General features: G+C 35.6%; 1 protein-coding gene across 3 annotated transcripts in view; it reads left to right on the forward strand.

The window, feature by feature from the left end:
* SPATA6 (spermatogenesis associated 6) overlaps positions 1–27,815 on the forward strand; it is a 123,574-nt gene that overhangs the window by 85,581 nt on the left and 10,178 nt on the right. For all 3 annotated transcript variants that reach the window (XM_014845249.3, XM_044770748.2, XM_070509981.1), the window contains one exon: positions 25,714–25,805. In XM_014845249.3, coding sequence (XP_014700735.3) covers positions 25,714–25,805 — 92 coding nt within the window. The remainder of the gene's footprint in view (positions 1–25,713; positions 25,806–27,815) is intronic.

Consider the following 27,815-nt stretch of genomic DNA (forward strand, 5'->3'; position numbering starts at 1 on the left):
CATTTTTTGTTAATTTTTGTATATGGTATAAGATACTGGTCTACTTTCATTCTTTTGCATGTGGCTGTCCAGTTTTCCCAACAGCATTTATTGAAGAGACTTTCCTTTCTCCATTGTATGTTCTTGGCTCCTTTGTCAAAAATTAGTTGTCCATAGATGTGAGGGTTTATTTCTGAGCCCTCAATTCTGTTCCATTGATCTGTGTGTCCATTTTTGTGCCAGTACCTTGCTGTTTTGGTTGCTATGGCTTTGTACGATATTTTGAAGTCAGGGCGTGTGATGCCTCCAGCTTCGTTCTTTGTTCTCAGGATGGCTTTGTCTATTCAGGGTCTTTTGTTCTTCAAGTTGTTCTTAAGTGTAATAAATCTAATTTATCATTTTTACTTTTTTGATTAGCAGTTTTAGAATTTTTGTCTTCTTCAAGAGTTTTTCCTATGTTTTCTTCTAAAGGCTTTTTCTTTTCTGTCATATTTAAATATATGATCTAGTTGGAATTATTTTTCTCTGTATAGTGGTGGTAGGTATCAAATTTCAAGAAAGATTGTGGACATGTCTATTTCTTCCTAGTTCTGTTAACTTTATTTTATATGTTTTGAAGCTATATCCTTGTTTGGATACAGATTGCAGACTATGATATAAACCTTTTATTTTGAAATGTCTCTATCTCTAGTAATATTCTTTGTTTTACAGTATGTTTTGTCTGATATTAGTATATATAGTTATAGTGGCTTTCTTTTGGCTAGTGTATACATGGTGTATATTTTTCTGTCCTTTGTTTCTTATCATTATACCTAAAGTGTATATCTTTTGAGTAGCACATGAGGTTTTTTCCAAGAATGATAATCTAGAATTTTTATGTAGATTGATGCAGCTTTTGTTTGGATTAATAGGTATTTTTTATAATCCATTTCCTTTTTATTAATTTGTTATTCATTTTTTTACTATTCTGTTGTTGATTTCCCCAGAGATTTTGACATGCATACATGGCAAATTATTTCTTTGTTGACCTCCCTAATAATATTGGGACCTAAAAACATTTAACTCTTTTTAACCTGCCTTTTTTGCATATCTATTATCATGCATTTTAATTCTACAAATATGAAACACAAGAATTAATTTTGTTTGTATAGTAATGTTTATTCATTTTAATCACATGTTTGTGCTTTCTATTATTCTTCATTCTTTCCTGCGATTTTATGTTCCCATCTGGATTCTATAGTCATTTTCCTTCTGCCTGAAAAACTCTCTTTAATACTTTTTATGTCATTCTCCTCGCTTTGAATTCTGATTTTGTTTGTTTGAAAACATCTTAGTTTTACTTTTATGTAGGATGGTTTTACCAGATATAAAACTCTAGGTTACTGATTATTTCCTTTGGCATTTTAAAGAAGCCATTCCATTGTCTTCTGACTTTTGTGTCTGTTGAAAAGTCAACTGTTATTCCTTTGAAGTAATGTGGGGTTTCCCTCCTCTGTTGCATGTAAGATTTGCTCTTCAATTTTGTCTTTAGTAATATTACTATAATATAATATACCTAAATGTAGGGGTTTTTTTAATTAATTCTATGTTAAGTTTACTGAGCTTCTTAAATTTTTAGGTTGATATCTTTCATCAGTTTTGGAAAACCCGTAGTGATTCTGTCTTTAAACATTGCTTCTGCCCCAATATCTCTTTGCTTTCTCTCTGGAACTTTCAATTACACTTATTTAAGACCTTTGGACTGTATCTGATATATATCTTGATGTTTATTTTTTATCTTTCAACACATGGTTCTAGATAAAACAAAACAAAACAAAACCCTCCTTGACACATAATTCAAAATAGATCATAGACCTAAAACATAGTATAAAATCCATTTCATTTATAATTAGAAATAACTTTATATGTGACACCAAACACACAATCCATAAAAGAAAAAAATTGATAAATTAAACTTCATTAAATTAAAAACTTTTGCTCTGTGAAAGACACTATTAAGAGAATAAAAAGACAAGCCACAGTCTGGATGAAAATATTTGCAAATCACGTATATGATAAGGACTTATATCCAGAACTGAAAAAAAAAAACCCTTCCAATCTCAACAATAGAAAATAAATAACCCAATTACAAATGGGCAAAAAGATCTGAACAGAGATTTCACCCAATAAATGTATGACAAGATGCTCAGTAGTCATTATAGAAATGCAAATTAAAACCACAGTGAGATACCACTAACTACCTATTAGAATTGTTAAACAAAAATACCCCCTCCCCCCAAAAAAATTAAGTTGCAAATGGTGTCAAGAATATGGAGCAACAAGAATTCTCATTCAGTGCTGGTGGGAGTACCCAATGGTACAGCCACTTTTGAAGACAGTTTGACAGTTTTGTATACGGTTAAACATACACTTATCATACAACTCAGCAATCCTACTCTTAGGTATTTACCCAAGTGAACTGAAAACACATGTTCACACAAATACCTGTACTTGAATATTTATAGACACTTTATTCATCATCATCAAAAACTGGAAGCAACCAAGATGCTTTTCAGTGGTTAAGGGTGAACAAACTGTGGTACAGACATTTAGTGGAATGTAATTCAGCAATAAGAATGAGCTATTAATTCATGCTACAACATGATGAATCTGAAATTCAGTTTGCTAAATGAAAGAAGCCAGATCCCCAAAGCTACCTATTGTATGATTTTATTTATAGGACATTGTTAAAATAGCAAAGCTTAGGGGATGCAGAAGCAGTTGACTACAAAGAGAACAGCCTCACAGGGGAATTTTTAGCGTGATGGAGCTGATTGGGATACTGGAGTGGTTGATATATGACTTTATGCATTTGTCTAAACTCCTAGAAATGTACTTCAGGGAGAGTTAACTTTACTATATGAAAATTAAAAGAAAAAATATCAAGATGATGTTGGGTCTTCTAAGTACTTAATGCAGATTATAATAAATGAATCTAGCAGTATTAAAAATGTAAGACATATCTTTAAATTAGCTTATGTATATAACTTTAGAATATGGTATTTTGGTTGGATACTGTAAGGGTAAAGACAAAAAGAACTACATAATCACGGTTCTCTTGTTCAGGGATTAGCAAACTTTTTCCCTGGAAAGAGGCAGATAGTAAATATTTTTGTTTTTTTGTGCCATAGGGTGCCTGTCACAATTACTCAGCTCTGCTGATATAGCACAAAAGTAGTCATAGACAATATGTGCACAAATGAGCATTGTGCTCCAATCGAACTTTACCCATGTGCACATGAATTCCATGTAATTTTCACGTGAATTTTCATGAAATATTCTTCATCTTTTTCCCCCCAGTCATTTAAAAATGTGAAAATTGCTCTTAACTATCAGGCCATATAAAACAGGCAAGGGGCCAGAATTACCCTGGGAGCTGTAGTTTGCCAACCCCTGCTGTAGCAGAGAAATGTGTTTCATACAAGGATATGGATTAGCAATTCTGAAAATACTAAATGTGTATATAAGAGCTGGACAAATAAGTAAATAAATTATGGATAAAGACAGCCAGTTTCTCATTGTTAGAAAAAGAAGTTGCAAGGTGGATAAAGTCTAGAATAAACCCTGTGATGTTGGATTACAGTCTAATATAATTTTAATTCATGTTTATTTTAATATATGTACAGATAGATTGATTCAGAAATATAGATATGTGTATACATGAGTTAGTTTGCACACATTTCCTATCTTTGTCCTCCAAAAGGACCTCAAGGAGCAAAACCCAATAGCAATAAGCACACCCAGCTCCCAGATCCCAGATCTAATACCCATTACATATTTCTAAATACCTATGTTCAATAAAAGTTACGAGGGCTCTTGGAGCAATGGCTGGTTCTAGGGGTGGGGCAGGGAAAACACAAGGTTAGCATGGAACATCTTATAGTGAGGAGGGTGAGGAATTGTCCATAAACGGGGGTGAGGGGAATAGGGGCATATCCAAAGGACACAGGAGCCAACCTAAATGAACCCCCAATGGCCATTTCTGGAATAATTTGAGCAGCAAAATAAATACGATTAGTATTGGATTATAACCCAAATAATAAAATAAATATCCATGAGTCCGTACAGATATGAGTGAAACAATGAATGACTAAAGGTGACAAGGGACAAACCTTTCTTACAGAAGAATTCTAAATAATAATTGTGGATATTGCCCCGCCAGGAGGTAGAGCTTAATTCCTCTCCCTTTGAGTGTGGGCTGGATTTGGTGATTTGCGTCTAATGAATAGAGCGTGGAAAGGCGAAAAAGTAACTTAGATGAAGGAATTTGGCGGAGACTACCTTCCAGAGATCAAGGTTGACATCACTAGGGACGCTCATGTTGATGTCGTATAACCCTTGATATCAGGGGATGTGAAGGGCACTTCTCTGTGATGTTGTTCCCCAAACCTATAACCTTAGTCTGAACATGAGAATACATCAGACAAAACCAAATTGAGAAACTTTCTACAAAATACCTGCCCAGTACTCTTCCAAACTGTCAAGGTCAGAAGAAACAGGAAGGACAGGAACTTGTCAAATCAGAGGAGACTAAGGAGGAATGAGGACTAAATGAAATTTGATATATCCTGTATTGGATCCTAGAACAGAAGTAGTATTGGAAAAACTGGTGAAATCCAAATAAAGTCTGCAGTTTAGATAATAGTATTGTACCAATGTTAAATTTCTTAGTTTTGCAAAATGTACCGTGGTTATATAAGATGTTAACATTAAGAGAACCTGAGTGGAGGGTGAAGTTCCTGTATACAGAAACTCTTTATCTTTACAGCTTTCTCTGACTCTAAATACTCAAAAATAAAGTTAAACCATTGAGTGCTTAACTTCAGCCCTTAGGGCTTTTAACTGAGAGTCGATGTAGTTACAGGCCCCCTAATTCTTATCTTCTCAAGTGAGACAGCAGAAAATCTTTCAGCTTTTCAGAGGCTTTTTGCTTAGCTTTTTGTCCCTTCTCCCTGCACAGTTTCAGACATTCTGCAAGTATCTTGAGGAGACAATCAGCTCAGTTTTGCACCCATCTTGTCTCATTGGATTTTGGCCTCTCAGATTTTTGACTTTGTCCATCTAGCTTGGTAAGACTGCCAAAACCCTGCTGCTTTCTTTGTCCTCCAACAGTGGACCTGTGACAAAGCATAGATTCTCAACATTTTGTTCTGTTCTTAGAATCCACAAATGCCCCTCAGGAAAAAAACAGCTGCAGACTGTTAGCTTACCCCTCCTCTCAGGAATCTTGGCAACACTGGTACTATTGTTTAAGCAACTTTCTATTGCCTTTAAACAAAAACAATATACATATACATATATGGGCGTATACACATGTATACGTGTATAAACATATATATACATATTATGTGTGTGTAGCTATACATACACACACAAAATGCTCCTTCCTACTCAGAAGTGGAGGACCGTCACATTGCTTCTTTTGTCTTAATTTATATTTGTCCCTGGCCTGACTGTCTTGAATGGAAGGCAGTAAGTTGCTTGTGTTGGCTTATACTGGGCGTTAATCTCAATATCTTGAATTGGTTTACATTAAGAACAGACTGAACACAAGCTCTTGAAATTAGTCATATTTTTTGGCTTATGTTCATTCATATAGTATATTTTGAACATTTTTCGTCAAATATCTGCATACTCTCTCCTTGGGGTTATGCAAAGCACTGGGCATGTTTCTGTGAAATCAAATTTCCTGCCCATAAGGAACTTATATAATCCAGTGAGTATTTAATAAACCAAAAGTGAATATGGAACATTAAAAAAACAGTGTGGCCCAGCATATGATAAAGTATAAAACAGCATAAATAGGAAATGCCATTGTTCTTCCAGAGAAAAACTGATATTGATTACATGGAAATAATAACTTTATTAAATGTTCACTACAGGCCAGGCTCTATGCATGTATTATTCCATTTTATCCTCACAATAATCTTACAAAGTAAGTACTATTAAGAAGTACTATTTTAAAGATGAGGAACTGAGGCTCAGAAAAGTTAAATGACTTGTATAAGGTCATATAGCTACTTAAGATGATTGGAGCCAAGATCTGAATCCAGATTAATAGTCTTTGATCTCTTAACCACTACGTTCTATAGAGAAAAACACACAAAGTAGAGTCTGATACACATCATCCCAATAATAAGAAAGCATAGACACGTAAAAACATGCAAGCATGAGATCTAAGGACACAGTACATGTTCAAAAACAGAAATAAACAGTGACACACCAGAGGTGGACATTGTGAGCTGTGTACTGACATTGTGAACCAGCACAGGTCAGACCGAAGTCTGTGTCGGTCCCACTTGAAGGATACCCATAGACAAAGGCATACCATCTTAAATATAAACCTCAGGTATGGTTTTTTTTTACTTGACAGAGAACTTTTAAAAGTCTAAAAAGGATTTTTTATTTCACAAAGAATTTATTATTTAAATCTCAACCTCTTCTGGGACAGTGAAGAAGTCCTTTATGAATCTTTAAATCTTCGACTAGTACAGAGGAGAGTAAAACATACTCTGTTAGAAGTTTGACGATCAACAAATGAAAACCCATCTCAAACGAGCTAATGGAAGTCGGTGATCAGGAAAGATTCTTGTTGAAAATAAAACCCAGTTGAAAAAGGAGCAAACACTCAACATTTTGATTTACATATTTATTTGAAAAAGTGAAAGATCACTTCAACAAAGACCCTAGTCCTTTTGCTATCACATCTAAACCTCAGGTTCTGGTGCCTTTTGGCTGAAATAAGAGAATAGGACTTGATCCTATCAGCCTATCCTGTCTAGAAGTTCATAATTTTAGATAAAACTCATTCTGGAAATTCTGAAGAATAATCCAGTTAAAGCAGACGGTTCTTGTTGGGCCAGATCATGGAGAAACAGGATGAGAAGTTAGACTTCATCCCAGGGTCCAGGAGTCGTGAAGTCAGGTGCACTTGAGCATCGAGTGCTGTGAGCAGTAGACGGGCTGTCGCCTCTCCGGAGGACACAGCGCTCTCAGCTCTGGTGAAGTGCGGCCGTCAGGGACTTCAGGTACTGTTGCCAGATCTTCCAATTATTTTTAAAAGTACTGATTTTTATATAAATGTGTTGCCTTTAATTTAAATTAGAGACATAAAACATTTTGTGGGCCAAGCAAAGCACGTATACTGCTAATTGGCAACCTTTCCTGTGGAAAATAGCTACTGAGATGTCTAAGTGTATGATCAATTTTTCTTTAAGGAAATGGATTTGATAGCATTAAGAAATTGGCTTAAGGGAAGAGTAAGAATTTGGGCTGAGTTTTGCCAAGACAATATAATGAAAGAATAAATCGAGGGGCTGGCCCCGTGGCCGAGTGGTTAAGTTTGCGCGCTCCGCTGCAGGCGGCCCAGTGTTTCGTTGGTTCGAATCCTGGGCGCGGACATGGCACTGCTCATCAAACCACGCTGAGGCAGCGTCCCACATGCCACAACTAGAAGGACCCACAACGAAGAATATACAACTATGTACCGGGGGGCTTTGGGGAGAAAGAGGAAAAAAAAAATAAAATCAAGAATAAATCAAAAGATACGTGATTTTCCAGGAATATTACAATTTAGATTTTAGTATTTTGAAGTCGATTAATAAATTTAGCTAACATTTATTGAATAGTTACTATGTGCCAGCACTGGACTCTGTGCTGTTTTGTGAAGGCTCTGTCTGGAACCAGTCCGTTAGGGGAGTTACTTCTCTGTGCTACAGTTTCCTCATAGGTTTCTTGTATTAATAGAGTTGGTATATGCAACATACTTAGAATGACACTGGCATGTAGAAAGCGTTTAATAAATGTTTGGTGCTCTTTTTTTTTTTATCACTTATCTGTGGTGGAAATAAAATGGAGATTATTATAAGCAACTGAGAAATCAGTCTTACTGACTTACTGCAGTCAGGGATTTATGAGATTTACTACTTTTTCTCCCCCCTGAAAAACCAACTTTTGGTTTATTGGCTCTGTTGTATATTTTTTCGTACATTATTAATTTTTGCTCTATATTATTTCCTTCCTTTGGAATTAATTTGCTGTTCTTTCTCTTATGAACTTTCAGTGACTATTCACATCATTCATGTTTAGGCTTTCTCCTAATATAATGTGAATGTAAGGTTATAGATTTCCTTCTAAGCAATGTATTAGCTGGATCCCGTAAGTTTTAGTGTCATATTTTCACTACCATTTGGTTCAAAATATTTTCTAGGGGCCAGCAGCGTAGTGGTTAAGTTTGTCTGTTCCACTTCAGCGGGCTGAGGTTCACAGGTTCGGATTCTGGGTGTGGACCTAGCACCACTCGTCAAGCCATGCTATGGCGGTGTCCCACATAAAATGGAGGAAGATTGGCAACAGATGTTAGCTCAGGGCCAATCCTCCTCACACACACACAAAAATACATTTCTAATTTCCAGTGTAATTTTTTTCTTTTACCCTTGGGTTATTTAAAAGTGTATTGCCAGATTTCCAAACATTCTTTAAGTGGGGGATTCTATTTTTTTCTTTTCTTTATTTTTTGCTTCATTCTACTGTGGTTTGAGAAAATTTGATTTTTCAGTCTTCTGAAATTTGTTGAGACTTTGTTTATGCATACTAGATGGTCATTTTTGGTTCCAAGTGAACTTCAAAAAAGAAATGTGATATCTGTTGTTGAGTGTATGTGCTTGACAACTAGGCCAGGTTTGTTAGTGTGGTTCAGTTCTTCTTTATCCTTACTGCTTTTTCTTCTCTGCTAGTTCTATCAGATACAGAAAGAACAATTTTTAAAAATTTCCCGTTATAATTTGCCTAATTCCCTTGTCCTAACAATTTTGCTTTATATATTTTGGAGCCACATGATTAGATGCATATAAATGTGAATTGTATTATTTACACCTTTACTTCTAGTAATAATGTTTCTCTAGGTCTTCTTTATTTGATATTACTGTAGCTAAAATAGCTTTATTTGGTTAGTGGTTTGTAAGGATTATCTTCTTTCATCATTACCATTTAAACCTTTCTGTTTATATTTAAGGGGAAATTTTTTAATAGCATATATTGACATTTTTACACAATGTAGAAATCATCATGTTTTAATTGTAGTATTTAGTCTGTTTGTATTTAATGTACCTACTGATATATTTGGGTATAAATCTCCTATTTGCTATTATTTATCCTGCCTGTTCTGTATTCTGTATTACCTTCTATTTTGCCTTCTTTTGGATTGAGTATATATTATTATTTAATTTTTCTACCATATTAACTTGTGGTACTTTCTTTTTCTATTCTTTTGGTGGTTACATTAAAGATTAAAACAAGTGTTCTTATTAAAGTTTAACATAAATTAACATGTTAATTTTATTATTCCTTTCCTGACTTAACATACTATTGTTATCTTGTGTTTTTATTAAGCATGATATTACATCTCTCTCGCTCTCTCTCTCTCTTTTTTTTTTTTTGCTGAGGAAAATTTGCCCTGAACTAAAAGCTGTTGCCAATCTTCCTCTTTTTGCTTGAGGAAGATTCACCCTGAGCTAACATCTGTGCCAGTCTTCCTCTGTTTTGTATGTGGGTCACTACCACAGCATGGCCACCGACAAGTGATGTAGGTCCTGCCCAGGAACCAAACCCAGGCTGCCATAGTGGAGTGTGCCAAACTTAACCACTAGGCCACAGGGCTGGCCCCACATCCTTGTGTTTTATGTAGGTGATACTCATTTAGATGTAGCCATATTTGCTGTTTGTGGCTCTTCATTCCACACTGCAGCACCAAGCTTCCTCTATGACTATTTAGTTCGGGGGTCATAATACTCTAGTGTTTTCTCTAGTGTGGATCTTACTACAGATGAATTCTCCCAGGTTTGTTGATTTGTTTTGTTTTTTCTTTTGTGTGAAAATTTCTTTATTTTACCTCAATTTTGGAAGATATTTCTTCTGGTTGTGGAATTAGAAGTTGGCAGTTATTTCCTTTCAGCAATTTTAAGCTATCATTGTATCGTTTTGGTAGAAAGTTGTGTCAGTCTTATTGTTACTATTTTGAACATGTCATTTTTAATTTTTAAGCTTTTAAACCTGACAAATGTAACTCAAATACAGAAAACTGCATGAAATATATGTTGCTGGATGATTTTTTCTGAGCATTCTTTTAGCCACCACCCCATCAGAAGATAGACTCTCGCCAGTCATCCCAGTAGCCCTCCATGTAATCCTCTCTCGTCCATAAGAGCAGTCCAGTATCCTGATTGTTACAGAAATTATTTCCTTACTTTTCGTTATGATATTATCCGCCAAGTGAGCATTTTTTTCTTTTTTAAACGATTATATTTACCTTTTAATTTTCTGTTGGTCTGTAGGCTAATTCTCCATCTCTCTTTTACTCTGCCACTATATTTTTGTCTTGCATATTTTGTTTATTGGAAGCATTGGGTCATTTGTCCTGCTGAGTTTCCCACAGGGTTTTGCTGATGCCATTCCTGTGGGGTAGTTAAGCATGTTCCTTTGTCTGCAGTCTTTCATTTAAATTGGTAGTGGGGTCTAGAGGTTTAATCAGATTCAGTTTTTATTTTCAAGAGTTATGCTGTGTCTTTCATCAGCAGGCAATAATGCCTGATTCATTCATTCATATTCTCAATCTCTCTCTCTTTCTCCCTCTCATGGTAGCAATTCCAATTCCAAGATGCATTAAATAGGAGTTGCAAAACTGGTACTATTCCAACTGTTTCATCCATTCTCCATTTATTTGCTGGAATACTTCTAAAAAGAGCAACTTTGCTTCGTCTGTTTGGTTACTCAATGGCACCATCCATAGTTGAAAAACAAAATAAATGATTCCTTTACTTTCTTTTCCAGTTTTTGTAATAAAGGTTTTTGTCCTTTAACATCCTACAAAGGTGACCAATTGGTTTTTTAATTAATTAATTTATTTTTAAATCATTGTGGACTCGTGGATGTGAATATATTTCGTGTGTTTTGATGTATTTCAGCTATTATCCTTATTGGTGCTTAGCTGAGCCCCACTTTGCCCGATGGGAAACTCCTCACATTGGCTTCCACGTCTTTGATGTAAGCCTGGTGGGCTTTAACACTTCTAGGCTTATCTTGCACATTCCCTCACCCAAATTTGAAACCAGCCTTTTCTCTAAGAAATTCTGGTTTGTTTTCCTGGGAAGTTATGTTTTCAGAACAAAATCTGTGTACTAGTGATGCTCATGCTACAGGGTTGGTCGTTGTTTTTTTAGGTCTTTTCAATGGACAGAACTAGCAAAGTTGTATTTTAAAACATAAGGAGGCTGACCCTGTGGCCGAGTGGTTGAGTTCGCACACTCCACTTCAACAGCCTGGGGTTTGCCAGTTCAGATCCTGGGCACGGACCTAGCACCACTCATCAAGCCATGCTGTGGCAGCATCCCACGTACAAGAACTAGGTAGGGTGGCCTGGTGGCGCAGCGGTTAAGTTCGCACGTTATGCTTCAGTGGCCCAGGGTTCACCGGTTCGGATCCCAGGTACGAACATGGCACCGCTTGGCAAGCCATGCTGTGGTAGGCATCCCACATATAAAGTAGAGGAAGATGGGCATAGCTCAGGGCCAGTCTTCCTCAGCAGAAAGAGGAGGATGGGCAGCAATTAGCTCAGGGCTAATCTTCCTCAAAAAAAAAAAAAGAACTAGAATGACTTACAACTAGAATATACGACTATGTACTGGGGCTTTGAGGAGGAGAAAAAAAAGAGGGAGATTGGCAATAGATGTTAGCTCAGGGCCAATCCTCCTCACCAAAAACAAAAACAAAAAAACCCATAAAATACCTTATGTATTCAATTCAAAATTAGGATCACAGGGTTTTTATCCTAACTACTTATAGCTTTTGTATATCTTCTTTTTCCCACATCAAGAGTCTCAATTCTCAAGGGGCACCAGAGATGATAAAGTTGGAATGTAACCCAAGTCTTCATTTCCTTTGTCAACAAAATACTCTCAGGACAAAAATAGCCAACTATCACCAAAGTATGGTTACTGAACAGTTAAAAATTTTTTTACATGTGCCTTCCACATTTTTTCCTCTTGCACTTTTTCACAATTGTGCTCATCTACATTTTCAGGGAATATACCATTATATACTATACTCTCTCTTTTATGTCCTTTGTTTAGAGTTAGTTCTGCATGTAAACACTCAATGTTCACCATTTTGTATCAGTGTCTTCTCCAGTCGTTTTGGTGTCTGAAGCTCTCTCCCTAGTAGACCTAAGGAAAGGCTCACGGATGAATATTTCCTCAGTTGCATGACAATGACATTTTGTCTGTAGCCCTTATGCCAGAAAGTTAGTTTGGCTGCATATAAAAATTCTTGGCTTACATTTTCTTTACTTTGAATGTTACTTGATTGTCTCTGACACAGAATGTCACTGTCAAAATCTGCTTAAAATACAATTTTCTTTCCCTTGTAAGTGACTTGGTCATTTATCCTGGAAATTCAAATGTGTGTGTTTTTTTCTTCATCTTTAGAGTTCAATAACAATACGAGAATACATTCTGGTGTTAATTATTCTGGATTATTTTTTTCCATATACCATGTGTGCCTTTCATTATGTTTTCAATTTTTTTGTGAACATTTTCTTGAATTGTAACTTTTAGTATTCTGTTCCCCTTGTCTTTGATTTCTTTTCTTTTTTCTTTTTTAGGAACTCCTGTTATACGTATGTTGGATCTTATTTGCACGTGATAATGTATTTTTCTCTGTCTCTCAAATTGTTTTCATGTCCTCATTTCTCTTAAAATCAGATATTTTTCTGCTTTTTATCATTTTCTCTTATGACATTATCTCCTGTGATTGTTTATGCACTTTTGCATTCCTTCTATGTTTCTTTTCTCAAATTATTTTTCTTTAATTTTTGATTTTTCTGATTATCGTCTCATTTAAAAAAATTTTTCTGATTTCTTAATCATATCATTTTTCAAGACTTTCAGCTTTTTTATTTTATTCCTAGGGTATAGTAGACCTCTTAGATGGCTGCCAGTGATTCTTGCCTACTAGTATTCTCACCCCTGTGTGGTTTCCTCCCTCCATACACGAGTAGGGCTGATCTGCGTAAACAATACACTATTGCGGAAATTACAGGGTGTGACTTCCAAGGCTAGATCTTAAAAGCTGTTGAAGCTTCCATCTTGTTCTCTTGTAAGATCACTTACTCTTGGGGAGTCAGTTGTCAGGTTGTGAGGACGTAGATAACTTAATACGTTTTCAGTCTGTTTTGTGAGCACATCTTTTCTGGCGTGCTTTCTTTGAGGGTTCCTTATTTGGTCTTTCTTTCTCTTAAAACTTTTTATGAAATTTAATCCATTTATGATGATTATTTTTTTGTGAAATTCTTTTTTCCCAAACTTGGAGAAGGGATATATGATTTAGATTCATTTTTCTAAATTTGTAGGTTGAGAGCTCTTTTTTTCTGTTTTTGTCACTTGTTCTGAAATATGGCAGCTTAGTTTCTGAGATTTCCTGGCTTTCTTTCTCTTCTCAACTTTTATATAGAATGTTTCCTTCCTTGATTTTATTTCCCTGCTCAATTTGGATTCTTCTCCCAAATGCTTTTACTCAGTGTAAAGTTTTATTTTGGGAGGCATGTTTTGATACTTAATGGGTCCCAGACTGCTTTAGCTCCTTCAGAATTTACTGCATACTGTTTGTACTCATCACTATGCATGTGGGACAGCCTCTTCCAATTTCAGTTGCTGTTCTTGAGTTGGCCCACTGAGGTTTTGAGTGAATCCTCTTGTTATTTTGAGGTTATTCAGTTTATCAGATACCTTAATGCTTTCCTCTGATTTCTCTTCCAGAGATGCTGTTACCAACTGTCTATTGTAGCTACTGGTGGTTTATTCCTAACTCCTCCTATTTTTGAGTTCATGGGAATATCTTGTCGCTTAATTTTCTTGCAAGTGTTTTCTGTGGCTTTTTTAGTACTGCTATTATAGGTACTTTAAAAAAAAGCTTCCTTTCGGTATAACACACTTAAATCCTCAGTTGTACAGCACAGTGAATTCACAAAGCGAACCCATGTGTGGACAGCATCTGGGTTGAGACATATTATCCACATCCCAGAAGTGTCTCTGGTGCCTTTTCAGTCACTCTACTCCCCACTATTCTAATATCTAACAACATATAAATTAGTTTTGTATGTTTTTTGAACATTTCACAAATGGAATCATACAATATTTATTATTTTGTATCTGGTCTCTTTGGCTGTTCATTATGTTTTTGACATCCATGTGCTTCATTTTTATTGCTATATAGCAAGAGTCAGCAAACTATGGCCACAGGCAAATTCTAGACTTTTAAGTTTTAAATAATTTTTTATTGGTACATGGGTAGGCTCATTTATTTGTTTGTAGGTTAGCTATGTTTGTTCTCAAGCTACAAGAGCAGAGATGAGTAATTGCAACAGAGACCATGTAACCTGTGTTGACACAAAATAATGAATAGCCGTTCTGTAGATGAGAGATAAGGTGAGTTTTAGTTGAACCCAAACTGAGGATTATTACCCATCCAGGAAGGCCTTTTCCAGAAAGAAAGAAAGCATTCCAGAGAAGCATGGTTTTCAGGACAGTCTTATACCTTTTTGGAACAAAGAAAATACATTAAACATGCCCATGATACATATTCATCAAAGTTTCAAAGAGGTGTTCAGTTATAAATTAGCAGATCAACAGGACCCTAATGTTGGAAAATGGACTAATTTGGGGCAGGGTTACCGTAGGGTGTTCCTAATAGGGCGTGAGAAGGGAAGTATGCTTTCTTATCTTAGGATAGTGCCTTCTTTACTTCAATGGTTAAAGCAGACGTACAATGTTTGTCTGATAGGCTGTAAGTTAGGCTTCTTTAGTTCAAGCTGAGTCAGTTTTGAACCCGAATAGTTACCCCATGTACCTCAATATGTGAAAATCTATTGTCACTTGCAAAGCTGAGCTTACATACTATCTGGCCCTTCACAAGAATCATTTGCCAAACCCTGCTTTATAGTATTACAATAAGAGTACCATAATTTATCAGCTTATTTTGCTTTTTATTTGGGGCTGATACTAAATAGTGCTGTTATCAACATTACTGTATATGTTCTCTGATGAACATACGTATGTATCCCTGTTGGATATATACCTAAACTGGAGTTGCTGGGGCATAAGGAATGTGTGTATTCTTCTGTAGAAGATACTGCCAAAGAGTTTTTCCAAGTGTTCCAGCATCGGTGGATTGAGAGTTCTTATTTCTCCACACCCTTGCTGACACATTATATTTTCTGTTTGTTTTTTTATTGTAGTTATTCCAGAGGGTATCAATTGATAACGTTTTATGGTTTTACTTTGCATATTTTGAAACTATGTTATTGGGTGAATACAGGTTTAGATTACGTTTTTATTCTGGTTGATTGACCTATTTATCATTGTGAAATGTCTTTATTTCTAAGAAAGCTTCTTGCCTTCAAATATAATTTTTCTGACATTGTTATGGCCATACCAGCTTTCTTTTGGTTAATGTTGATTGGTATTCTTTATCCTTGTACGTTCACCCTTTTTATGTCCTTGTATTAAGGTATGTGTGGTATATAGTTGGATTTTGTATTATTCACTCTTTCCCTTGCTTTATTTAGTGTAATCGTTTAATTACTGATATTGTTGGGTTTATACCATCTTCTTACTATTTTTCCATCTGACAGATCTGTTTGTGTTCGGTTTTTTTATCTCCTCCTTGCCTGCTTTGACAATAAGATATTTTTATTCCATTTTTTTTCCTCTTTTAACTTGCAGGGTATATATTTGCTTATTATTCTTTTAATAGCTGCCCTATAACATATATGTATCCTTTATTACAGTCTAATACGTATTAATCTTTTTCTTTTACTAGTTTTCTGATAATGGTAGAATTTTAGAACACTTACACCCCATTTACACCACTTTCCCCTTTAAAATTACTGTTGCCATACATTTTAATTCTACATGTATTTTAGATTCCACAATACACTGATAATATTGATTCATATAGTAATATTCACTTATATTTGTCTATATATTGTTTTGTATAGTAATATTTGTATTTGCCTGTATACTCATCTTTTTGAGTGCTCTTTATTTTTGGATTCTGTTTTCATTTTGGATCATTTCCCATTTGCCTAAAGAATTTCCTTTAGTGTTCTTTGGTGCAGGCTTGCTGTTGGAAATTTTTCTCATTTTTATTTACTTATTATTTATTATTTATTTACATATCTACTAAATCTTTGAAGGACTTTTTCTCACTGGGTATAGATTTCCATGTTGGCAGATGGTTTTCTTCCTGTGCTTTAAAAATGTTATTTCAGGGCTGGCCCAGTGTCGTAGCGGTTAAGTTCGTGTGTTCCACTTTGGTGGCCCAGGGTTCACCATTTCAGATCCCAGGTGCGGACCTGTGCAATGTTTGTCAAGCCATGCTGTGACAGGCATCCCACATATAAAACAGAGGAAGATGGGCACAGATGTTAGTTCAGGGCCACTCTTCCTCAGCAAAAAGAGGAGGATTGGTGGCAGATGTTAGCTCAGGGCTAATCTTCCTCAAAAAGAAAAAGGTTACTTCATTATCTTATAGCTTCCATCATTTCCTTGAGAAGTCTGTGATCAGTTTTACCCTTGCTCCTTTGAAGGTAATGTCCTTTACCTCTGCCTTCTTTTAATATTTACTCTTATCTTTGTCTTTCAAAGTTTTGGTTTTATGTATTAACTCTGCTCAGGATGCTCAGAGGTTGTTGAATCTGTAAATTCATGACTTAAATTATTTTGAAAAATTCTAGCCCAGTATCTCTTCAAATATGCTGTGTGACTGATTCTTTATTCCTTACTTTTTGGGTGTCCAGTTGCATCTGTTATACCTTTTGATTGTCTCCCACAAGTTTCTTGCATTTCTTTCTGTATTTATCATTATGTTTTCTCTTTTATTGTGAACATTTCCTATGAACCTATCTTCTAGTTCATTGATTTGGCTTCTACTGTTTCCAGTGTGCTATTAAACCCATCTATTAAATTTTTTATTTCAACTATTTAATTTTTAAATGTAAAATTTCTCTTTGATTCATTTTTATAGATGCAAATCTTTTGGAAATCCTCTATCCTTATGTCTGTTTTGTGTAACTTTTCATCTTTATTAAACATATTGATCATAGTTACTTTAAAGTACTTGTCTCTTAACTCCAATACCTAGATTACATTTGTGATCTGCTTCCTTTGTCTTGTTACTCTTGCTTACCAGTCATATTGTCCTGACTCTGTTTACCACTTATTTTGTAATTAATTCTAGATATTATGTTAAAAGAACTTTAGATTTTTCCAGGTGATTATTTCCTCTACTAGACAGGTAGCATCAGGGGCTGATAACTTTGAGTCAAAAGTGACCAAACTGGGTTGAGGCTGTATTGATGTTTTGATAAATCTCAGTTTACCCTAATTAAACTTTAACTAAATCTCAGTTCAGCCCTCTTTTTTGGGCACTAGCCTCTAGTGTTTTCAGGTTAGAGCCTTTTAGGTCTTTATCTTCTCAGTATCAAGAAACTAAGGCAACTTCTGTCCTGCTTGTCAGAGATTTTAGGCTTAGTTCCTTACTTTCCACACCAGGAAGCTTCAGAAATTATTCATGTATTTGAGTCCCTTCTAGTCTCTGTTTTTGTGACACCAGTTCTGCATAGTCACCAAGATGTCTGCTGGTTTCTCTGTCCACCGGCACCATCTCTAAGGCCAGTTCCAGATGCTCTCAGAAGTCAGGCACCCTCAGGGAAATGTGGTTGCAATTGGTCAAGTGTCTGTTCACTACTTTTCAGGGCTTTCAGCTCTCACCTTCTGTGTTATCAAAGTCTTTCTTCCTGATGGATATTTGTCTTTTAAGTACCATCTGGTTGTACGGCATGGTTCTTTTATTTTGAGTCGTTTTTGGATTAGTTTGTTGTCCCCAACCTGGCATAACTTCAGAATTTGGCAAATATCTTGACAAGGACCTTTTATGTGTTTGAGGCTCTTCTAGTCTTCAGTTTTACAACTCTAGTCTGGTATGATTCACAAAAAATTCTGCTGATGCTCAGTCCTCAGAAATAGTCTTTGCCTGAGCCAAGACCAGATTTTTTAGCCTAGCTGGTCCCAGATTGTCAAGTGTCTCCAGTTTAAAAATACTTACAGGTCCTTAAGTGTGAGCACTGCCTCCAGAAGTTTTGCTTTTTGTGTTTTCAGGACCTGTTGCCCTGGTAGATCTTTATCTCTTAAGCACCATGAGACTGTAGGAATATCCGCTCTGTTTTCAGATGTATTGGGTTAGTTTTATACACTCTAGTCCCATGCAGTTTCATAAGTCAATAAATGTCATGACTGATAAATTGGCTGTGTATCTAAGGCTTCATAAAACTCCATTTTCATCACTCCACTCTCATATAGTCATCAAAAGCTTCGTTGGTTTCTCACTATCACAGCAATGACGCTTGTCCTAACTCAAGCCTTGGTTCTCAGCCTCTAGCCCATGCTCAGCATGTGCAAATGCTCTGAGGAAAAATGGAGGTGCAGGTCATCAGTCCACCTCTAAAAGGTTATTGCCTCTGAAATTTTAGTATCTCTAGTTTTCATTGTTTCTGCACCTTTCTAATAGTTTAAAAAATATCAATTATTTTTTCTGGCTTTTCTAGTTTTCAGCCGGAGTATTGGTCTGCCATGAATTATTCCATCTAAATTAAAAACAATTTCTGTATGTTTTTATGAGCGGACTTGCACTTCCGTGTATTTGTTTTTTATTGTCTCCATCACAAACTACCACAAACCTAGTGGCTTAAATTGATTATCTTAAATTTTTATAGACCTGAAGTCTGATATGGATCTCATTGGGCTAAAATCAAGGTCTCAGCAGGGCTGTTTTCTTTTTAGAGTTTCCAGGGGAGGGACCATTTCCCTGCCTTTTCCGCTTCTGATGACCACCCACTTTGGCTTGAGACTGCTTTCCTCCATGTCCAAAGCCAGCAGCATTGCCGTCTCCCTGACCCTTATTCTTAGTCTCATCTCACTCTGTCTGACCACAGCTAGGAAAGGTTTCCCTGTCTTTAAGAACTCATTTGGTTAGATTGGGCCTGCCAAAATAATCCAAGGTAATCTCCCCTTCTCAAGATCCTTAACCTTAATCAAATCTGCAAAATTCTCTACTGCTATGTAAGGTAGCATATTCACTAGTTCTGGGAATTAAGGCATGGACATCTTTAGGAAAAATTATTCTGCCTGCTACACTCTGTCACTAATATCTTCATAGAATTTCCTTCTCTGACTTTTTTTTTTTTTTTTTTTTGATGAGGATGATTGGCCCTGAGCTAATGTCTGTGCCAGTCTTGCTCTATTTTGTATGTGGGATGCTGCCACCACAGCTTGGCTTGATGAGCAATGTGTAGGTCTGCACTTGGAATCTGAACCTGTGAACCCCGGGCCACTGAAGTGGAGTGTGTGAACTAACCACTACCCCACTGGGCCAGCCCCTCTCTAACAATTTTTATGAGTTTTTTCTTTGTGGTATATTTTCAGCAGTTTAATATTATATACTTAAGGTGTGATTTTCTTTGTATTTATCTGGTTTGGCATCTGTAATGCTTCTCAGAAAGCACATGTTAGACTTCTCTGTCTGCCATATGTCTCCTAAGATCTTTCATTGTCATTCCTGGATGTTTTCTGAGGAGCAAGTTTTGTATTATGAATATATTCCAATCTGTGACTTGCATGTTTATTTTCTTAGTAAATACCCTTTTGTGAATAGAAATTCTTAATTTAGTGTAGTCCAGTTGTCCTCTCCCTTTGGTTAGTGCTTTCTTTACCACGTGAAGGAAACTTTTAGCTAACAGTGGTTCTGAAGATATTCTTCTATTTTGAAAATCTTTTATTAGGTTGCCTTTCACATTAGATCTACCATGCATGTGGATTTGATTTGTGTATATAATGTGAGATTTGGGTCACAGTTTATTTTTTCCCCATATGGTTATGATCCAGCATCTTTTTTCAAATGACCATTCTTTTCCTGACTGCACTTACATGGAGATAGTCCTGGATTCTGTTTTATTCCATTGGGACTGTATATATGTAAGTCTGTTTCTGGATTAGCTTCTGTTTCATTGGTTTGTCTAATTTTGTACTAATACCATGCTTTCTCAATTGCTGTCGGTTTATAGTAACTCTTGAAGTCTAATGACATAAGTCTTTCAGCTTTGTTCGTGCTTGCAGATTGCTGTGGCTGTTCTTGATTCTTTGAATTTCCATCTGCATTCCAGAATCCGCTTGTCAGTTTTAAAAAAACTGCTAGGATTTTGATCGGGATTACTTTGAATCTGTGTTTTGATTAGGGGAAAACTAACATCTTATCAATATTGAGTCTTTAAATCTACAAAAATTATATTTTTTAAAATCTAGATCTTTAATTTCTCACAATTATATCATAGTTTTAATTTTAGGAGTCTCGCACATCTTTCAGTAGATTTATCCCTAAATGTTTGATATTGTTATGCTATTATAAATTCTATCTTCTAAAATTCTATCTTCTATTTGTTCTTGGCGTGATGACTATAATCGACTTTTGTACTGTGACCTTGTATCCACTGACTTCCTTATGTTCACATATTAATGTTAATAGATGGTAGTTTTGGGATATTTATATATATAATAATATAACCTGAAAATAATGATATTTTTATTTCTCCCTCTTTAATCTTTATTTTATTTCTTTTTCATGGCTTATTACACTAGGGATTCCAAAACAATATGAAACAGAAGCGATGATAGAGGGCATTCCTGTCTTGTTCACCATCCAGAGAGGAAAGCTTTTTATAATGTAACATTAAGTATGATGCTTACTGTAGGTGTTTTATGGGTATTTTTTGTCAGATTACAGAAGTTTCTTCTTTTCCTTATTTAAGTTTTTAAAAATTTTTTATTATAAATGTATGAGTTTTATCACATTGCATCTGTTGAGGTGATTATGTGCACTTTCTCCTTATTTTAATATGAATTACTTACCTGATTTTCAAGTGTGAAACCCTGCTTGCATGCTTGGAACAAAACTTTTGGTCATAATTTAAAATATTTATATATCACTGGTTTCAATTTGCCAATATTTTACCTAGGATTTTTGCACCTAAGTTAATGACAATGATTGGTCTGTAAGTTCCCTTTCTTGTAGTGTCCCCTTCAAGTGTTGGCTGGCCTCATAAAAAAGAGTTGGGAAATATCCCCAAGATTCTGTGGAAGAGTTTGTGTAAGATTATTTATCTCTTAAATCTTCTAAATAATCCCATCTTTGTGAGAAAGTTTTGAATAATGGGTTTAATTTGCTAATTTTATTTCATTGTGGCCAGATAGCATACTTTGTGTGATTTCATTCCTTTTAAATTTATTGAGACTCATTTTATGGTCTAACATGTGGTCTCTCCTGGAGAATGTTCCTTGTGTACTTTAGAAGAATGTATTTTCTGCTGTCGTCTGGTAGAGTGTTGTATAGATGTCTGTTAGGTCTACTTGGTTTACCGTGTTGTTCAAGTCTTCTGCTTCCTTGCTGATCTTCCGTCTGATTGTTCTCTCTGTCATTAAAGTGAAGTGTTGAAGTCTCCAGCTAATATGCTGCAGGAATTTCTCGTGCTCGTGCTGTATTAGTCAGGGTTCTCCAGAGAAACAGAAGCACAGGAGCAACAGGATGTATATGTGTATGTGTGTGGAGAGAGAAATTTTAAAGCTCACCCCATTGTGGAGGCTGGATGAGTCCAAACTCTGATAGGCTAGGCTAGCAGGCTAGATACTGAGGGAAGAGTTACAGTTCTAATCCAAAAGCAGTCTGCTGGCAGAATTCCTTCTTCCTTGGGAAAGGTCAGTCTTTGTTCTGTTAAGGCTAAGGCCTTCAACGGACTGGATGAGGCCCACCCACATTGAGGAGGGAGAACTGCTTTATTCAAAATCTATCAATTTAAATGTTAATCTCATCCATAAAAGCCTCACAGAAACATCCAGAATAATGTTTAGCCAAATATCTGGGCACCATGGCTGAGCCAAGGTGACACATAAAATTAACCATCACACTTGCTTTTTCACACTACACCTCCAACAATTTGTCAAAATTACCATTTAAGTGTTCTTCCCTTTAGACTTTCTTTTTTTTTTTTAACTTGATGTTTTTTCTTGGTGTTATTTTGTTTTTTTTTTTTTTTTTTGAAGATTGGCACCTGAGCTAACATCTGTTGCCAATCTTCTTTCTTTTCTTCTTCTTCTCCCCAAAGCCCCCCAGTACATAGTTGTATATTCTAGTTGTAGGTCTTTCTGGTTGTGCTATGCAGGACACCACCTCAGCATGGCTTGATGAGCCATGCTGTGTCCACCCCCAGGATCCAAACCAGTGAAACCCTAGGCCACCGAAGAGGAGTGCGCGAACCTAACCATTCGGCCATGGGGCTGGCCCCCTAGACTTTCTTACATGTGTAATATAAACCAGGTTATAGAATTAGAAAAACCTGAGTTCAAGGCCAGCTCTGCAACTTCTTATCTTTGTGACTTTGAGCAACTCTACCTAAATTTTCTCTAGGTTATGAGTTAGGAAATTAAAGCCATTAGGTTTAAGTGATTTGTCCAGGGTAATAATGCAAATTAGAACTAGTGATCAAATTCTATTTGAATTCTTGTCCTTGTACACAACTGATTATAAATAATGTTTCGAATTTGATAGCAATGAAACACATCTTACAGTTATTTTAACTATACATGAGAATTTCATTTGAGAATGACAGATGCATGTTTTCCTTAAATATGACGTAATTAGTGAGATCACTGCATTTTAGTTCTGGCTTTGTCTTAGACTATTTAACCACTTTTGTCCTAAAATTTCCAATTAGCAAGCATGAGTGGATACCTTTTATTTCTTTGTCCCAGGCATATTCTAAGTGTGATGTCAGTTACATGTGTAAAGTAGTGATCACTGATGAAGGGAATCTCGAGAGAACATCCAGCTTACTGCCAGTTTTAGGGAAGGGGAACCCAGAGCTGCTTTTAATAATGTTTCATTTTCTTAATGACTTTTGCTGAAAGAAAGACATTTCTTCATGGAAATCCTGAAAGTTTCTTCCAGGCTATATTATTTCAGAATACCCTCACTAAAAAAAATAACTAGATATCAGCCGAAAGAGTTTGAGCCTAATTTGCATGGAGGAGAATAATACAATGGCTTGGGATGGAGGGTTTGGTTTCATAGTCCAGCTTATTTGCATTCTAGGAGGCAGTATAATGTAAATCAGGTTAGATCTGGGTTTAAAGTCCAGCTCTTCCATTTAATAACTTGTGTCTTTGGACAAATTATTAATTTTTCAGTACCTTTTTCATAAGGTTGAGGGCTTAAAAGGTACCTAACTCAGTCCTAGATATCTTGAAGGATCTCAACAAATGTTGGTGTCATCCATCTTTTTCTGTATTTACATGTGGGCAAATGGGAATGTTGGTGAGGAATAAGAGGGGACTCTTCTCCGTGCCCCAGGAATGTATTTGCTGGCACTAACAAGAATGATACATCTCTTCAAATGCTTGCTTTACCCATAGTTAATAGCTTATAATAAGGTGTGATGTTTCTTGCTTTGCTTATATAACTTGACCTTAAAAAAAAAAGATTATACAAGGACTCTTATTAGAGATATGTGTTTTGAATATATACAAAATGTCACAAAATATACTCTTAAAATTTGAAAGGAGTAACCATGAAGGTCATCTAGTCCTTTTTTTTTTTATCTCAGGGCAGAATTCCCCTCCATGACATCCTTGACCTGGATGGGTATCCATGCTCTGCATGAATAGTTTTAGTGATTGTGATCTTACTCCCTCTTAAGACAGCCATTTTGTTTTTAGAATGCTCCGTTAATTAGACAGTTCCTCCTTACTTTGTCCTTTACTATGTTTCCTAATAATTCCACCCTTTGACCCATTCTACCCATAAAGCTTCATAGAACAAACAAACCTTGTTCCACATGGGTGCAGGAACCATGTCTTAGTCATCTACTGTCCTCAGAGTCTAGGATAGAAGGACGCCACTCAAAATAGGGATTTTACTTAGTGAATAATTGAGGTTCAGATTTTCGTAAAGGTACTTTTATATATTTTTTCTTATATAAACTTTTAAAATTTAGTCAACATTTTTTTATTACTCCTGGTCAAAAATTAATTTTTTTCAACTGTATTGACAAAATCAAACAAGGAATGTTGATTTATGTTTATGTCTTATATCACTTAAAAATATAGATATAATTTAAAATATATAAAATATAGATGTAAAATATAGATAGAATTTTAAAAGTCATCATTTCCATCTCTTTCATTCAGTTCTTCTTGTAACATAATTCTGAAGATTGAAAACATATTACGTTGTTTTTTATTTCTTACACTTTCTTTTGTAGAGTCTTTTGCGCTCGTTACAGGCAGTTACCTTTTCTGAGATGTTAATATAGTAAATGCCCCACTTCATTGACTTATCAGACTGGACAAAAATAAGCAGCATCGTGCTATATGCTATTTAAGGAAAAGATATAAACTTAATAATAAGGAAAGGTTGAAAATAAAAGGACAAATATATACCATCCAAGCAATAACTAAAAGAAAGCTATAGTAGCTATATTAATAGTAAACAAAAAAAGTTAAGGGAAAAAGCATGTATAGAAATAAACAGCGTTACTTCATAATGGTAAAAGACTTCAGTTCACCTAAAAGCTATAGTAATTATAAATATTCACATTTTCTGTGATTTTTAAATTTGCTTAACTATCAGTTGCTTACATTTTTTGACTGAATGCTCTGCTCTCTTCCAAGTCTCATGCTATCAGCAAATTTATTAAATCATTTTTCTTCATAATTTTTTGTTCAGCTAATTTCTTATATAAAGTGAACAAACCCCTTATTAATACTAATCCTTACAGCAATCTACTTGAGCTTACTAGTTCCTTTTGTTAGTTCTCTTTATTTCTGTTCTTGTTTGACAAAGTAACAAGGGCACTGACTAGTAGTTGAGAAAGATATATGATACTAAATTCTATAAAAATTACCATACATGAGAACATAATTACTGTGAATGATATAGTTTACAAAGCTGTGTCTTTGGAATCCTACTTCCTGTGCCCTTGAATGTGTCTGTTAGAAATTAAGGACAGGCTGCCCATAGAAGGAGGAGCAGCCATGTACTTTGATTCCAGCTACTGTGCCTTTCATTTTTGCCTCTTGTGGTTTGTTATTGTGTTTTGGCTTGTGAGTGATAAGTCTCAGTCATTTCCTTTCTAAGTCATAGGTACATGTGAGAATGCTTACATCTACATAGTTTTCCCAAATACTTATTCTTCAGAGTGCAGGTACAATATTTTAGGAGTTCACAAACAGTGTGTATGACATTACTATACATCTTACTACATACCGTGACACAGTGTTCATTTCTGTTCATTCGTTGATACAGGCAGGAAATATCTACTGGGTGTCTAGTCTTTGATAAGCAGTATTAGCAAAAATATTATAAGACTATATTAGTTTTATTGAACAGAATAATAAATCCTCACTTACCTTTCTATTTCCTAAGAAATCCAAGCATTTAATTCAATTTCTTATAATGGAGGAGAGGGAGAGCATTTCCCAAAGAAACGTAGGCATCATTTTAATTATAAATTCAATTAATGGAAATCTTTAAATTTTGCAGGATGAGAGAGACCCAGAGAAAGAAGACGAACTAGAACTGAAGAGAGGTCTTTTCTACAGAGACTCTGCCTATGACAGTGACCCAGAGTACAGGTAAGAGCTTGATTAATTCAGGGTATAGAGATCTTTCTCCTAGTTGGTATAAAGATAACCTACTTTTTAATCTGCTGGATTTGTGGGAAATTTAAACTCAGACTAATAATTATTTCTTTGTAATTATTTTTAACTATATAAAATCCTATTAAAATATTTTCATGTTTACATTACTGAAACTTATCAATGAAAAGAAATATAGTCAACTAATGGTGAGGCCTTTCATCCTACTTAATGGTAGGTAATGCCTACCCTACAAATCCACATATCCAGGGCTTACTTCAAGATGTATTTATTCTCATCCAAACAACAATTTCCGTAATTTTAGACCATGAATAAACGTTTTTTAATAACACAAGAGAAATTCTGTTCTTTTAGTCTAAGATTTCAGAAATTTAGTAATAATAAAATTTTTACAAGATTATACTAGCAAATCTCATGAAGACTTTTGAAAGCTCTGTGTCAATTGCCACAAAATATGGTATTAAAAAGTGAATGTAAATTATGAGTTTATATAACTAAAGTTTCTCTAAATTCTTTGATGCTATACCACTGATTGCCATAATGCTTCCACCTTCCTGAGTTTCCTGAGAAACAAGTATAAGAAAAAAGCTCCAGATAATAGACTATGTTTTATTGCTAACTGGGGTTTTGGACTGAAATCTCTGATCTTTACCCTGGTAAGCTAGACTAGACATTCTACGAACATGCGAGGACTTGTCCTTTTGCCCCTTACACAGGGTGTAAGTGTGAACTCCCTTCCCAAAGTTACTGCTTTCCAACCAAGAGGCAACCTGGGCCTCTCATCAAGGTAAGCAGTATATTATAGGTGAGTTTGAAGCAGAAGCAATCCAAACAGGAAAAGAAAGGTCCAAGAAAGTGCACACCTTGAGGAAGAAGGATTTTTCCCCTTTATAGTTCTTACTTAAAGCTCTGTTCCCTAGATTGCTACTATATGGATTAGCATCCCAATTTTGGGTTCTTAATCCATATAATTAATTCTGATTTGAGTGAGACGTGAGTAGGGCTGATAAAGGAAAGGGTCTGATTTTCAAACTTTTTATGCATGGTAATTACTTGGTTGCTTCTTAAAAATATAGATTTCTACCCCCATAGATTCTGCTTTCTTACATAAAAGGGTGAGACCTAGAAATCTGCCTTTTAAGAATTATCATGGATGATTCTAATGCAGGTAGTGTTTATGAAAAGCATTGGTCTCTGTTTGAAGTTTGCAGTGAATCTCAGTATTGGTTCTTCTTCCAGTTCATCGAGTAATGTTAATGGCTAAGCTTTTGTTTTGATACCTCTCAAGTGAGAGAGTTAAGCAGAGTATCAGGAAAGTTCTGCTTACACATTTTGAGATTACTTTATAATCCTTGCCACTTCTCTTATGTAAATACTTGGACCAAGTAGGACAGAGTGGTCAGTCCTTCAAGACCTTTCATAAGAGCCCCTTTGATATTAGCTCCAGAAGCTACTGAAATGATCAGGATGCTATTTTAGTTTTATCCCCAAGTCTTATTATGTACTAGGCAAAGAAGTCACTCCCATTCTACTTTCCATCCCAGAGGTGAGAGAACTCACACTCAAAGTAATCACTCACTTCCTTGCTTTAAGGCTTCCATCAGCAGAAGTCAAGAGAGAGCTTGGGCTCTTGACTTAATATCATCCCTCTGCGGATGCCTATTGACACAGGGGTCAAGAGGAAGTCTTCATAGACTTCTGGAATGGCTGAATGAGGAGCTCAGCAAATCCTCAAAAGCAGCAACAAAACTAGACAGAATTGTCAAAAACAATTAAAGGACTCTGGAAAATGACCCAAGGCATATAACAAATTGAGAAGTGTTTATCAAGAAAATCTACTGAACATCAATAAGAGCAGTAGGAGTCTGTGGCATTTTGCCTAGAGCTCCCAACCCCATCCTCCATCCCCCGTATCCTTGGCACAAAAGTTCTACTGGGGCAGTCATGCTGAAAAACTGGCAGCTCTGCTGCCAGAGGGGACTGCCT

Source organism: Equus asinus, chromosome 5 (genome assembly GCF_041296235.1).
Source record: "Equus asinus isolate D_3611 breed Donkey chromosome 5, EquAss-T2T_v2, whole genome shotgun sequence".
NCBI lineage: Eukaryota > Metazoa > Chordata > Mammalia > Perissodactyla > Equidae > Equus > Equus asinus.